The sequence below is a fragment of the Thamnophis sirtalis genome, unplaced genomic scaffold (assembly GCF_051295495.1).
Source record: "Thamnophis sirtalis isolate CommonGarterSnake01/CBP01778 unplaced genomic scaffold, rThaSir2_p1.2 scaffold_4, whole genome shotgun sequence".
NCBI lineage: Eukaryota > Metazoa > Chordata > Lepidosauria > Squamata > Natricidae > Thamnophis > Thamnophis sirtalis.
In genome coordinates this window covers 43,480,109-43,493,767 of record NW_028261384.1, presented here as the reverse complement: position 1 = coordinate 43,493,767, position 13,659 = coordinate 43,480,109, and the positions used below count along the sequence as shown (strand labels likewise).

Below are 13,659 nucleotides of genomic sequence, written 5' to 3'. Positions count from 1 at the left end.
GAATTTCATTTAAAAAGAATTCTTCATATTGCTGAGTCCTGCTTCTCCTGAGAAATTCCACAGCCCAGTGACCAATCAGATGCCCAGAGGAAATCAGCAAGTAAGGAATGATTACATCAGACTGCTCATGCTTACGGAAGCCTAACCCCTGTGCGGACCCAACTCTACCACATCTTTACTATTCATTAAAGCATTTTTCAGGTTTCTGTGTGAACTGTCAGAAAAGTAGAATTGCTTTAGGACTCAGTTTGTTAAAGCTAATGAGAGTCTTAAAACAGCTAACTTTTAATCAAGTGAAAGCCTGAAAAATAGATGTATGTTAATTAGTAGCAGAGAAATTATGGTTTTGGGCTTGCTCAAACCTTAGCCCAAATCATTTCCAAAGGAGGAAGAGCAGAAACCTAAAACAGCATATCTCATCATTGGCAACTTGAAAACGTGTGAATTTCACCTCCAGAATTCCCAACAGTAATAAATAGCTACTGCCATTGTAGAGAAGGTCAAAAATCTATCTAACATATCTTCATGACTGTGGAAATTTTGTATTTAATTTAACATTGAATATTGGAGGAAACAGAATCACACTTTTAACTGCTGTGTTATATAGCTCTGATATGGTTTTCCACAGGGAGCTCAAGGACAGAAAGGAGTCAAAGGCAGCAAAGGTGATAAGGTAATATTTTCTTACTATAATATCAAACAATCTTATATAGATCAGGGGTATTTTTTTAAAAAATTAGATTTTCAGACCAGTTTTGCATCTAGCATCAGGCTACAAACTAGGAGATTGTTCTAGTCCCAGTTTAAGTATGAAAGCCAGTTGGATAACTTTGGACCAGTCAATTTCTCACAGCCCTTCATCTCACAGGACTGTTGTGGAGAAAATAGGAGAGAGAATTAGATTTTTTTGCTGCCTTTAATTATTTATAAAAAATAATAAAGGTGAGGTTAAAAAATAATGGTGAGCAAAGTGAACGTTTTACAGTTTGGCCATTTATAAAAGAGTTTTGTTTCTTAGTATGTTGGAAACTTCTTACAAGGAATTTTATAAAGTCCTATATTTGTAAGAACGGTTCCTAGCTGCAAGTTGCTTCCCTTCATTTCAAGACTTTAAAGAAGAGTGGTTTAGCTTTCTCAATACCAGTTTTTTTTTTCCAAACTTGGCAACTTGAAGATCTGTGCATTTCAACTATCATTAATTCCCTAACCTGCATTTGCAAAGTTTGAAAAATACCGATTTACAACATTGCTGATCAGGCTATATCTGAAAAATATCTTCTGGCTCTAATGACTAACTCTTAAAAACCCAGGATTTCTTTTCAAGAATGGAAATCATAACTATATAGGTCCAAAGTCAAGGGTCAACACAGCAGTGTGTCAAATTTTCCACCAAGGATTGGCAGATATGATATAGCCAACTAAAGAAATACATTATTACAGATATTCATTTTATGATGTCAGCATTTAAAACTGCACTAGCTTTTTAATGACAGAATTATGATTATTCTCAAGCACATATGTTAAACATTACAAGGAATCCAAATCTTTTTTGTTCCTCTTTCATGATGGAGGTTTCAGTTATGTGAGCTTAAAATGCGAAACCACATATTCACAGTGTGTACTTTAAGATCAATATTGTCAAAATAGTTTTTGCTCCAGTGTATTAAAGATGTAATTCTGAGATGTCATTCTAGGACAAAGCCAGAGGTTAAGCTAAGAATAGGGAACATAAATGGATAATTGAAGAAATGCACATTTAAAGAGATATCTCAGAGTGTAAAATTATATAATCTTGGGAGTGTTTTCAAATGGATGGTCATAAAGGCAAAATCAGGGAGAAAGAAAATTAGCATAATAGGTGAAAAATAGGTTATAAAATCAAAATACAATGAATTAAGATGTGTCTATGTTTAAAAGTCACATTCATCCTTATTTATTGTCAAAACAGCACAACTGATATGATTTAAATTCATGCAAATTATCATTGCTTCACCTGGATAAATATAACTATAATTATCTCTGTCCTTACATCATTCAAATAGATTATATGGTATAAGTATTGTATATTAACAATAGAAAACTCTTCTACAATATTAATAAAACAGATTTTTCAGCCTGCTTTACACTAAATCAAATATTGATTCATTCATTCATTTGTATTTCATTGCCATTTCATTGCTTTTAAGATGGCAGGCTGAACCAAAGTAGGCCTCAAGCCTGAACCAAACTAGGGTTTCATGATATTAAACTTTAACTGTTCATATATAGAAATTGCAAAGGTTTGCTTTTAGGAAGTCTGCACATGAAATCTGCTGAAGCAAAGTCTCTATTTTAATCTATCTGCTGGCTTGACTATAAATCTGTTTGGTAGACACATTGTTAGTTCCTCAAAATATATGCATGTCTGTCCATTAGCTGACTATGTATTATGACTTCCTGAAGACATAATATTGCTGTAACTCAAGGGCAAATCTTGAGGGGTGTATCCAAAACTAACAGATGGCTTTAGCTGAAAGCGATAAACTATAAAAGGAATTTCCTGCTTTCATTCGGGGTTCAGGCCATTGTTTCTGAACTTGCACAATAAACTTTTTCCTTCTCTGAAGAGCTGGCTTTCATATCCTGTCTTTTCTACAACATTTTAATATATATATTCTTTTTGTGTTGTGCCCAAAGTCACATGGTCTCAGTTGGGCAACCAGTAAATGATCTAAAAGAAATAAACAAATCCAAGATCAATGTCTATGGAGATTCTCAATCATCTAAGTATGGTTTCCCAAAGATGTTTTTTCAAAAGACAATGGACTTTCTTTGTATTTCCCTGAAGGCATTTCACTTCTCATTCAAGAAGCTTCAGTCAGAACTTGAAGAAGCTTCTTGAATGAGAAGAACATTGCCTTTTGAAAAAGTACTTTTGAGACTTTGAGCTTTTAATTAAAGCATCGTTCATTTTTTTATTCAACTTTTTCTTTGCAGGGATACATGGGTTTGCCTGGAATGTTGGGGCAAAAGGTAAGATACATCAGGGATACTCAGTCTGTGCACAAGATGTACATGTGTTGGAGTTAATATTACAAAGGGATTTTGGGAGACAATTTACTCCTAAAATTCATTGTCTTTAGTGGGACTTAATATTAGATAAATACGGATTAGATTGCACTGTTCATTCCCAACTCCAATCTGTCTTGCCACTATGAAAACAGACAAGAGCATAGATTCCCTTCACTCCCCACTCCCCACAAACAAGGTAAGTAAACTGTAATCACTGTAGGATACCTATTGGCCTCCTCTTTGTACCTATTTTAAGTATGTTAAACAAGTTTAAGCAAGTTTCCGAAGCAAAATCTAAATCTGTGGGATATATTAGGCTGCTTCTGATTAGGTCATTGCAGCTTTACTGAACCTCAGTAATTTTAAGATGTCTGGACTTCCTGAATTCCCCAGTCATTTTGGAGGTTATATCCACACATCTTAAAGTTATTGAGAAACATTGTGTTAATTATTCAAAAGAATAGGATCAGTACAGATCTCAGCTATTCAATTCCAGGTAAAAAAGTGAAGTTGGAATGCTTGTTTAAAAAGTTGACAATATAAACTATTGGAAAATTTACAACTTGAGTAATTACGGTAAATAACCTGAACTGTCATGCAGCTTTTCTTAATTTCATTTGGAATTAGGATTTTTGCTATGACTAATATGTATGAGTTTTTAGACTGTTTATATATCATGTTAAAATAACCATCTGATCATAACTGTAAGGACCAAATCCATTAATATTCTTAAAGGTGGTATCACACTAGTTAATCATTTGAGGGAGAAAAGGCAGATTCATTTAAATTGTTGTAAACAAATGAAGGTATTTGGTTCTGCTGATGTTATTGCTCACTATTTCCTTTTTAATTTTGATGTTCAAGTGATGCTCAGGGAAGATTGCTTTCTCTGAGAAAGATTGTAATTCCCCCTGGAGTCCATATGCTACTAGTAGGTAGGGCTGAATTGGGGAATGGGACACTAGGAACTTTCATGCATTTCATGTGTCTTCTCATTCTCCTTTCCCATGTTCATCCATTTGACCTTGGGTTTAAAGCCACCTGAAAGAAGGACAGGCTTTCTGTGAATTAAGAATTTTAGCTTGTCCGTTTCTGCTTAGTTACTAGAACCCGTTTCAATACAGAGTAGAGGGAACAGTTTGAGTTCACATTTATTTGGGCTGATGGTTAACACCATGGTCTGACTAGTTTTCTATTTCTGAGAGTGCAGTAAGAAAAGTATCTATGTTTTCAGAATAGGATGCAAGCACTGGATTGTGACTTCATTGACCAAGGAGAAAAGAAAGTGACTGAAGCTTTTTATTATTTAGTGAACTTATGGTCCTTATCCTTATTAAGCTCCCCACACCCCGGGTGAATGGAGCTACTGTATAGTCCAGTATTTGTATCATGCTAAACTTGCTAACTGAAGCTCGCAGGGTTCATTAGCAAAACTGATTCAAAAGAGGAGCCTGCAAAGCAGGTAGACTTGACAATCAGTCTCAACCTACGTATGTGATGATCATTATTTATTTCTTGAGGGTTCTCTAATTCAGTGTTTTTCAACCTTTTTGTGCAAAGGCACACTTTTTTCATGAAAAAAATCACGAGGCACACCACCATTAGAAAATGTTAAAAAAATTTAACTCTGTGCCTATATTGACTATATATAAAGTAATTTTCCCATGGCACATCTTACACTATGTCACGGCACAGTAGTGTGCCGCGGCACAGTGGTTGAAAAACACTGCTCTAACTCTCTCCCCATCATTTTAAGATGCAGCTTACTAATTTGTCTTTCAAGGAAATATTCAGTGAGGAAAATGTACTTTACTTAATTTACGCAAGCAATTTAGAATGATCCTTTTTGGCATATGTGTGGAATATCTGCTGAGTTTTGAGTAAGACAGTTTCATAACCAAGTGTGTATCTTTGCACTGAAGATTTGGGTTTTATCCTTTCCACCCCATCAAGGGAGAAATGGGTCCAAAGGGAGAAGCTGGTGCATCAGGACATAGAGGACCGACTGGACGGCCAGGGAAACGAGGCAAACAAGTAGGAATCCTGTACTATATTTTCTTTTTTTTCTTTTTTAAAAACCCTAACTTCTTTACTATATACTTAATTTTCTTATATAAATCTACATACAATATTTTTGTTTCTATAAAGGCCTTGTTTATGGCACCCTAAGTATCATTTGATTGATTGATTTTCTGCCCTCATACTTCTAGTTCTGATCACAATGCTGGCTTTTGGAGGGGCGGCAGGCTGGAATATGGCTTCTAGCATGTTACTTAAATATTTTCCTTAAAGATTTTGTTAAATTGATGTGTTCTCCACTGACTGTTGTCCTCAAAAAGCTATGCCGGCATTAAATTTGTTGTCTCCAAAAGTGATCATTGGTCTACACCTCAATCTCTCCAAGGTAATGGGCAACAAAGCCTAATGAAATGTAGATACCTCAAGTCTATTACTATGGCTACTGATCTTATTTATGTTATCTTATGTTCATAATCATCATAGATTTAACCTTTCTTTAGATTAAATATTGTTTTGAAACATCCCTGGGAAGAAGCTGAGATGTGTGCTTGAAAAACTATTTGTTAAATAAGAAAGACACTTCTCACCACTGAGCCATTTCCTGCCTCCAAAGCCAGCTGACGTCCTCATATTAAATGCCTGTGGTGGCAGCTAAATTAAGAAGGTGTTACTTCCACTTCCATTCTGAGATGCATCTTGGTCATCTCATTGACTCCTTTAAGTTCATGCTTGGAGTCTTCTCAGGTTAGATGCACTAAGAATGGCTATATATAGGCTAACTTCATCACAAGCATGACACACACTCTGTTCCAGTTGCCACAGTTTTAGGAATTCTATTATTGCTATTGGAAAATGTCTTGAGAATGTATAATATTTGCAGGAAAATGCCCGTTTTCAGACCTATAGCCATCAACCTTTTTCTTCTTCTGTTTCTCTGCTTTTCCAATTTCTTCTCTCCCTCATTCTCTGATCATTAATTGCTTTTGAATCTTGCTAATCTCTGTTTGCAGTGGCCTTAAGCCCCCTTAATGAAAGATAACAAACAATTCACTATAAATGTGTTTATTAGTTCCTTTGTAAATTCCTACATGGTTGTTTTGTATTACTGGCACTTCCCTTTTCCTTAAAAAAAGATCAAAACAAATATATTGGCAATAAAACCAATGCACAGGTATAGAAAAGGTGATACCTGGCTCAACAGTATCAAGTGTGATAGGGATCTAGGTGTCCTAGTAAATCACTATTTAAGCATGAGCCAGCAATGGGCTTGAGCTGCCAGAAAAGATAATGCAGTCCTAGGTTGCATCAACAGAGAGATAGTTTCAAGATCACATAAAGTGATAGAACTGCTTTATACTGCACTGGTCAGCCCACACTTGGAATATTGCATCCAGTTTTGGTCACCAGGATACAAAAAAGATGTGATACCCTATAAAGAGTGCAGAGAAAAGCAACAAAGATGATTAGAGGATTGGAGGCTAAACCGTATAATGAACAATTGAGGAAACTAGGAATGACTAATCTAATGAAGAGAACGAATAGGGGTTATATGGTAGTAGTCTTCTAGTACTTGAGCAGCTGCCACAGAAATGAAGGAGTCTACCTATTATCCAAAGCACCTGAGGACAAGACAGTAACAGGTGGAAGATCATAAAAGTGAGATCCAACCTAAAGAATTTACTGACAATGAGAACAATCAATATAACAGCATCTTGTGGAAGTTGTGGATGCATTATTATTGGAAGTTTTCAAGAAGAGACTGGAAGCTATTTGTCCAAAGTGGTATAAAATCTTTTGCTTGAGCAGAACATTTGATTAGAAGGTCTCCAAGGACCCTTTCAATTTTATTGTTCTATATTCTATATATTCATGGTGCCCTCTATGTTGCCAACCTACAAATCAGCTTTATATACCAATAGCTTATGGGACTTAATATGGTTGTCCATAATGCACCAGGTTAAATGCACCAGGCTAGGAACCAGGAGAGTGAGAGTTCTAGTCCCACTTTAAGCACAATCAGCTGAGTAACGTTGGGTCAGTCACTCTCAGCCTTAGGAAGGAGATAATGCAAACCACTTCTTTAAAACATTCCTGTGAAAATTGCAAGAACTAGTCTAGGTTATTGACAGAAGTCAAACTGGAGTCAAAAGCACACACAGAAATCAAAACACAATTAGTAAAAACAAGTGCTTATCTTAATGCTGTACAGTGGCGTTGCTGTGGAAGTATATGAAATAAAGCAAGAAATGCCAAGCACTATAACTCTTAGCCATTGGTTGGAACTAATGGCATTAAATAGTGTATTCCCTCTTCCATTAAAAGCTTACATGCCAGAAACATTATCATTGATCTCCAAGTGGTCTTTCAATAATCTGCCTAGGTCTTTTGTTATAGCAGATCTTGTGATGGTATAATCGTATCTATCCACAGCAATAAATTATTACAAGTAAAAGGTAAACACTTATTTGAGTCAAATCTGACTCCTGATGGCTTTGTGGTTTTTATTGTCTCCTACCTGGTTTTTTGTCCTCCCGGTCTTACTCATACTTCTGGGAGTTTCAGATAGCAAGTACCAGTAATAGCCCAATCTGCCTCTGTTTAGCTTCTCAGAATCAGCCAAACTCAGCTTGGCAGCAATAAAATATGTTTCCATAATTAATTTTTCCTGGAAATGACAAGGTTTGACAAAATGATTCTCCTATACCCATGCAAACATTATTTTTGTCTTGGAGAAATTGCCCATTTAGGGAAAATACAGAATAGGAAAATAAAGACGATCTTTTTGACACTAAATAAATGCATATTTTGTTCAGATAATACATCTACACATATAAGAGACACGAGGAACTGATTGATTTCATTGACTTTATTTTAAATAAATTCTTACTTTGAATTACCAAATTGAAGAGCTTGATTGTTTGGATTAACAGGCATGTTAGATTTATGGCTTAAGACATTGTTTTTTAAGCTTGACAACTGTAGATGTGTGGGGCATGCTTTCTGGGGAATTCTAGGAATTCGAGTTAATCTTCAAGTTGCCAGGTTTGAAAAATATTGACCTAAGACTTTGTAATTTCCTTTATGTTACAGCTTATAGTATATATGTAAGGAAATAGCTATAAGGTTCTTTTTTTAGGGACAAAAAGGAGACATAGGACCCCCTGGAAGTATAGGCCCACCAGGACAGTTAATAGCAGGTAAGACTGGGCTTTCTTAATAGCTAATTTTAATAATATAATTATGCTAAACAGAATATACCTTTCATGCTTGTTTAATCACTAGCTGAAGGAATTTCATCTTTTTAAGATAGCATTTTTGGGGTCAGTAGGCTTTTGGGAAGGTATAGGTAGAATTTGGCAAGCAAACTGCCATGGCTAAAATCACATGGCATATCTCCCCCTTGATAATTGTATTATATGCTGGAGGGTGTTCAGTGGCAGGAAAAACAGAATGGTATTATCTTCTGTCTCCTTGAATCTATGATGCGTGAGATTGATAGTTGATGTGATATATCATATGAGAGATAAATGAACCAAGGAACAGATTAGTTCTCTCTCTATCTGAATTAGATAAGAGAGATATACAGAGTTTTCAGTTACTGTGCAATCTTTGTTCTTAAATTCAAGATTATTGATACATTCATCCATTTTCTGGTAGCTTACATTAATGTAAATGCAGCATTGTGTAGAATTCTAAGGCTTATTATTAACATCTAAATATAGATGATACAAGCATTTTAGCATGGTCATGCCTCCTTTTGAAGTTTGGGAAACCATGTTTTTCTTTGAGCTAAAACCATTTTTTTAATGTGCCAAAACTATGCCTTTAAGGGACACTAATGAGAACAAGCTACAAATGTTAAGAGAGAAACAAACAGACTAGTCAAGGAGATGCAACATATTCTTATCTAAAGATGTCTGTCTTTTGTCATGGCTAATGAAAACAAACACATAAATTAGTTTATTGTTTCATATGTTGCTTTCGGATATACTTATCATATAATAAAAGTATGTACTGTACAATACATACAAACTTGACCATTCTCAGTAAACTTTTTTTTTTGCTTTGCCTGAAGTATTTGTGTATCGCCCTGAGTCTTTCGAGAGTGGGCGGCATACAAAACTAATAATAAAATAATAATTGTGTTAGTATTAGGAAGTGAAAAAATAAATTTCCAAAGATATTAGGTGTTTTTCTCTTAAATTCAGGAACTCCATGCCAACTCAGGTGCCCAGGTTTTGGGGCAACACCTGCAGCCCATGAAAAATATAGGATGAATGAAACCATGAGTAAAAACAGTTCAGCTACAACTTAGGACTGGAAGATGGGCAATATATGTAAAAGAGCAATGTTAGTTTATTTATTCAATTTATATAGCTCTCCATCTCATGTTTTTATGACTCTAGGTGGCTTACAATAAAATACACAAAATACACAATATAACAAAATAAAAATAAAACACATAGCAGTCATGCATTATATACCAATCATTCATAGTCAGGAGACAGGCTCTGTCCCACACCCACGGCCCAGGTTTAGTCACAAAGTCAAGTTTTCAAGACCTTATAAAATGCCAATGGGGATGAGACCAATCTAACTTCAAGGGGAATGATGTTCCAAATAGTGAATGCCACAGAAAAAAATACTCTTCTTCTGGCCCCAACAATATTCTCTCAATGACAGTATCTTCCTGCCAAATCAGGTAAGTAAGAGATAGTCTAATATGTATCCCCATCTTGAAGGACTTTAAAGATGACAATCAGAACCTTAAATTGCACTTAAAAACAATGCACTTAATAGGGTAGATGTATCATCTCTGTTGAGTAACTACACTAATAACTTCCCATGCTCTTGCATTCTGCACCCGTTGGAGCTTCCAAATACTCTTAAAGTATAGCTTAGTGTAAAACAGGGGTGTCAAACTGAAGGCTTGGGAACTGGAGCTGGCCTGCAAGATACTTAGGTCTGGCGTGTGGGACTGCCCTAGAAACAGCAAAGGATTGGCCCAGAGTGCCTCTCCCAATGAAAATGGAGGTTGGGAGGGCCACTTGCAGTTCTACCAGGCTTCATTTTCAGTTGCAACGGCCTCCTGCCGCCCTCTTCCAGTGAAACCAGAGCTCCATTTTCACTGGCAGAGGGTTGCAGGAGGCCTTCATAGCTGAAAATGGGGCTCCGGAGCCTGTTTTTACTGGCAGAATGCTTGGGCCACCACAGATGCCCCCGACATAAGTAACATCAAGCTGGCCAAGCCCACCCAGACCATGCCCACCCTGGCCCCCAAGGTCAAACACAAACCTGATGTGGCCCTCAATGAAATTGAGTTTGACGGTCCTGGTGTAAAACATTTTACAATATTCCAATCTGAAGATCCCAAGAGCCTGAGCATGGCTCTACAATTCAGGAATGGGCATATATGATACATAACCCAAAGTTGCACGAAGACCTTCCTAGCTATGGGTGCCACCAGTTCTTCAGGTGGGAGCTGCAAGTCCAATAAAATCCCTTTCCTGGGCACTGGCAGTGACATCCCCATCAAGAACCAAATATGAAAGTTTATACATGTATTCTCTAGTTTATTAGAGTTAACAAGAAAAATATATATTTATAGCACTTGTGCATTATAAATATTAATGATTTATATGGCAGCTAATACCCAGTTTGTTTTTTCTCATATGTCTGTTCTATTTCAGAATCATTAATTGGCAATCTGATATTTTCTAGGGCAACTAATGGGGCCAAAGGGAGAAAGAGGACTTCCAGGACTTCCAGGAAATTGTCTCTGCAACTCTCAGCCAAATGTGAATGGTCCACCGTACGAGGAACCACTGTTTGGAGAGGCCTATTCCAAAGTACCTGCAGTAAGTTTGACAGGAATTAAGATGGCATATTATGTAATTGAAGCATAACTGGATTGCTTTGTTGATAAACTGGAACAATTATAATAACTAAGTTAAATGCTTTTAAAGTGTAACTCTTGAGACATGCAGATAATCTTCATTTACTGATTGCTTCGTTTAGCATTTAAGGCTATGACAGTGTAAAAAAACAGCTTTTCAACCAATCCTTGAATGTACAACTATTGCAACTTTATGCAGTCATGTGTTCTCTATGTGCTTCCCAGCTCTCTTGCAATAAGCAGGGATAGGATAGATAGGATAGGATAGAATAACAGAGTTGGAAGGGACCTTGGAAGTCTTCTAGTCCAACCCCTTGTTTAGGCAGGAAAGCCTACAGGGCAACAGACAAATGGTTATCCAACATCTTCTTTAAAACTTCCAGTGTTGGAGCATTCACAACATCTGGTTAATGAAGAACACAGAAGAAAAATAATAAGTTGCATTTCCATGATGCCTCACTTAACAGTTGTGGTGACTTGCTTATTGTCTGAATGGGAAAAGAAGTTCTGAGTTCATTGTGATTTTCTGCTTAGCAACTACGCTGCTTAGTGATGGAGTTGCTAGTACCAATTGTGATTGCTAAGCAAGGACTACCAATACTTCGTTCTTGCAATTATTGGATTAACAATGTCATGTTTTGCTTCTGAATGAAAATACATTTAATAATACAATTTAATGATTGTAATGGTACAATTCAAGTACATTTTCTCTAAATTCTTTGTATCTTTGTCTATAATTGAATAGCACACGAGGAGATATGTACAGGGCGGGGCATAACCTTTTCCTAGGGGGTCACAGCAACACTTGTAATAACAACACAAATAATTCATACACCATTCGAAAGCCCATCAAAAACTGAGTTTATTGACACGATTTAATAGTCAGTATGACCACCATTAGCCCTTCGAACAGCATTCAAACGAGGTGCCTCTCGAAAGGCAATGCATTTTATTCTGTCAATGATCCTTTGTTCTTCCGAATCGAATTTTCCAGCCATTCTTAAAGCAAATTTAACATTTAATAGCTCATTCAATTCAGTTTTTATGGGCTTTAAAATGAGGTGTCGCGGAAGTTGTAAACTGCTGTCGATCTTGCTGTGACCCCCTAGGAAAAGGTTATGCCCCGCCCTAGAATTGCAAAATAATGACTGTTTGAAGATTTGTTGTGTTCTTATCCACCTCGTTTGAATGCTGTTCGAAGGGCTAATGGTGGTCATACTGACTATTAAATCGTGTCAATAAACTCAGTTTTTGATGGGCTTTCGAATGGTGTATGAATTATTTGTGTTGTTATTACAAGTGTTGCTGTGACCCCCTAGGAAAAGGTTATGCCCCGCCCTGTATGTATGTATGTATGTATGTATGTATGTATGTATATATTTCCCTTATAAAGGGTAAGCAAATATACATTTGCACATTTACATATTCTTCATATTTCTCTTCCAATTCATTTTTCTTATAAAAATATTAGATGCATAATAAGTTTACTTTTTCTACCTTTAATTAGAAATTGTTGAATGATTCGACCACAGAATGCTTTCAAATTCATAATATTTTTCTGAATTGGAGGGTCAGTTGGAAAGATACAAAAGTATTGATCTCAAGATATTCAGATTTGGAATCATCTCACATATCTGTACTGCAATTTATTGTCTTACATAAATATTATTGTGATCTAGTCTCCCTCCTTTTTCTATTTGTAACTTTCAGATTTTTGTAGTGAATAATCAGGAAGACCTGGAAAGATTAAACACAGAAAATGCTCTAGCATTTCGAAGAGATCAACGATCTTTATACTTTAAAGATACTTCTGGATGGTTTCCAATCCAGGTAAAAAGAGGAAGAAATAGTGTAATTTTGAAAGCATTTGATTTCTTGATCAGTAAAAAAAAAAAGCTTACTTTTATGTTGTTTTTGTACCTGATGTTTTCTTGGATTTTTTTTTTAAAGAAGTGATAAGATGCCACTTATTTTTTGTTAAATACATTTTAGTAAATTTTGGGGTGGAGCTCTCTCCATGGGTAAATATGACTGGTCCCTATTCTGTCTTCTATAAGGGTCCCAATTTGAAAGATCACCATCAAATTGTCTTTTACATTATTTCTATTATTTCTTTTTAAAATTATCCTTGTATTTGTATTTATTATTTTGGGTTACTGCCGATTAGTTTGCTTATTTGTTTATTTTTATTGTTTCATAAATGATATTGGACTATCCCAATATAAGATTAGCATAATGATTATGTATGTATGTATGTATGTATGTATGTATGTATGTATGTATGTATGTATGTATGTATGTAATATCAGTATCTAGGGCATACTAGAATTTAGACTGTAGTCTTATTTGTGAATAAATACCATTGTATTTGGTTCTGATTTTATTCCTATCTACAAAAAAAGTACATATGTGTTCTCTTGAGGTAACCAGTGCAATGCAAAATACAGAACAGAATAAGAAATAATAAGCAAAAGATATTGGAGGGGCAATGAAAAAAAGAGATGAGGGGAGGAAGAAAAGAAAGAAACAATAGCCACATCTAATTTATTGCTACTGCATTCACTATCCCTTCCTATACTCGTGTATCCTTACAAATAATCTTGCTTCCACTATATTGTTGCCTATTTTCACACATTGCCTTTTGTTCTTAGAGAGGAATTGATGGACTTTACTTATTCATAACTAAAACATTG

The 13,659-nt window shown here is 35.7% G+C and overlaps 1 protein-coding gene across 2 annotated transcripts in view; it reads left to right on the top strand.

The window, feature by feature from the left end:
* COLQ (collagen like tail subunit of asymmetric acetylcholinesterase) overlaps positions 1–13,659 on the top strand; it is a 55,434-nt gene that overhangs the window by 28,289 nt on the left and 13,486 nt on the right. For both annotated transcript variants that reach the window (XM_087712818.1, XM_087712817.1), the window contains exons 9-14: positions 629–673; positions 2,977–3,012; positions 5,005–5,085; positions 8,207–8,267; positions 10,792–10,928; positions 12,677–12,796. In XM_087712818.1, the coding sequence (XP_087568944.1) occupies positions 629–673; positions 2,977–3,012; positions 5,005–5,085; positions 8,207–8,267; positions 10,792–10,928; positions 12,677–12,796 (480 nt within the window). The remainder of the gene's footprint in view (positions 1–628; positions 674–2,976; positions 3,013–5,004; positions 5,086–8,206; positions 8,268–10,791; positions 10,929–12,676; positions 12,797–13,659) is intronic.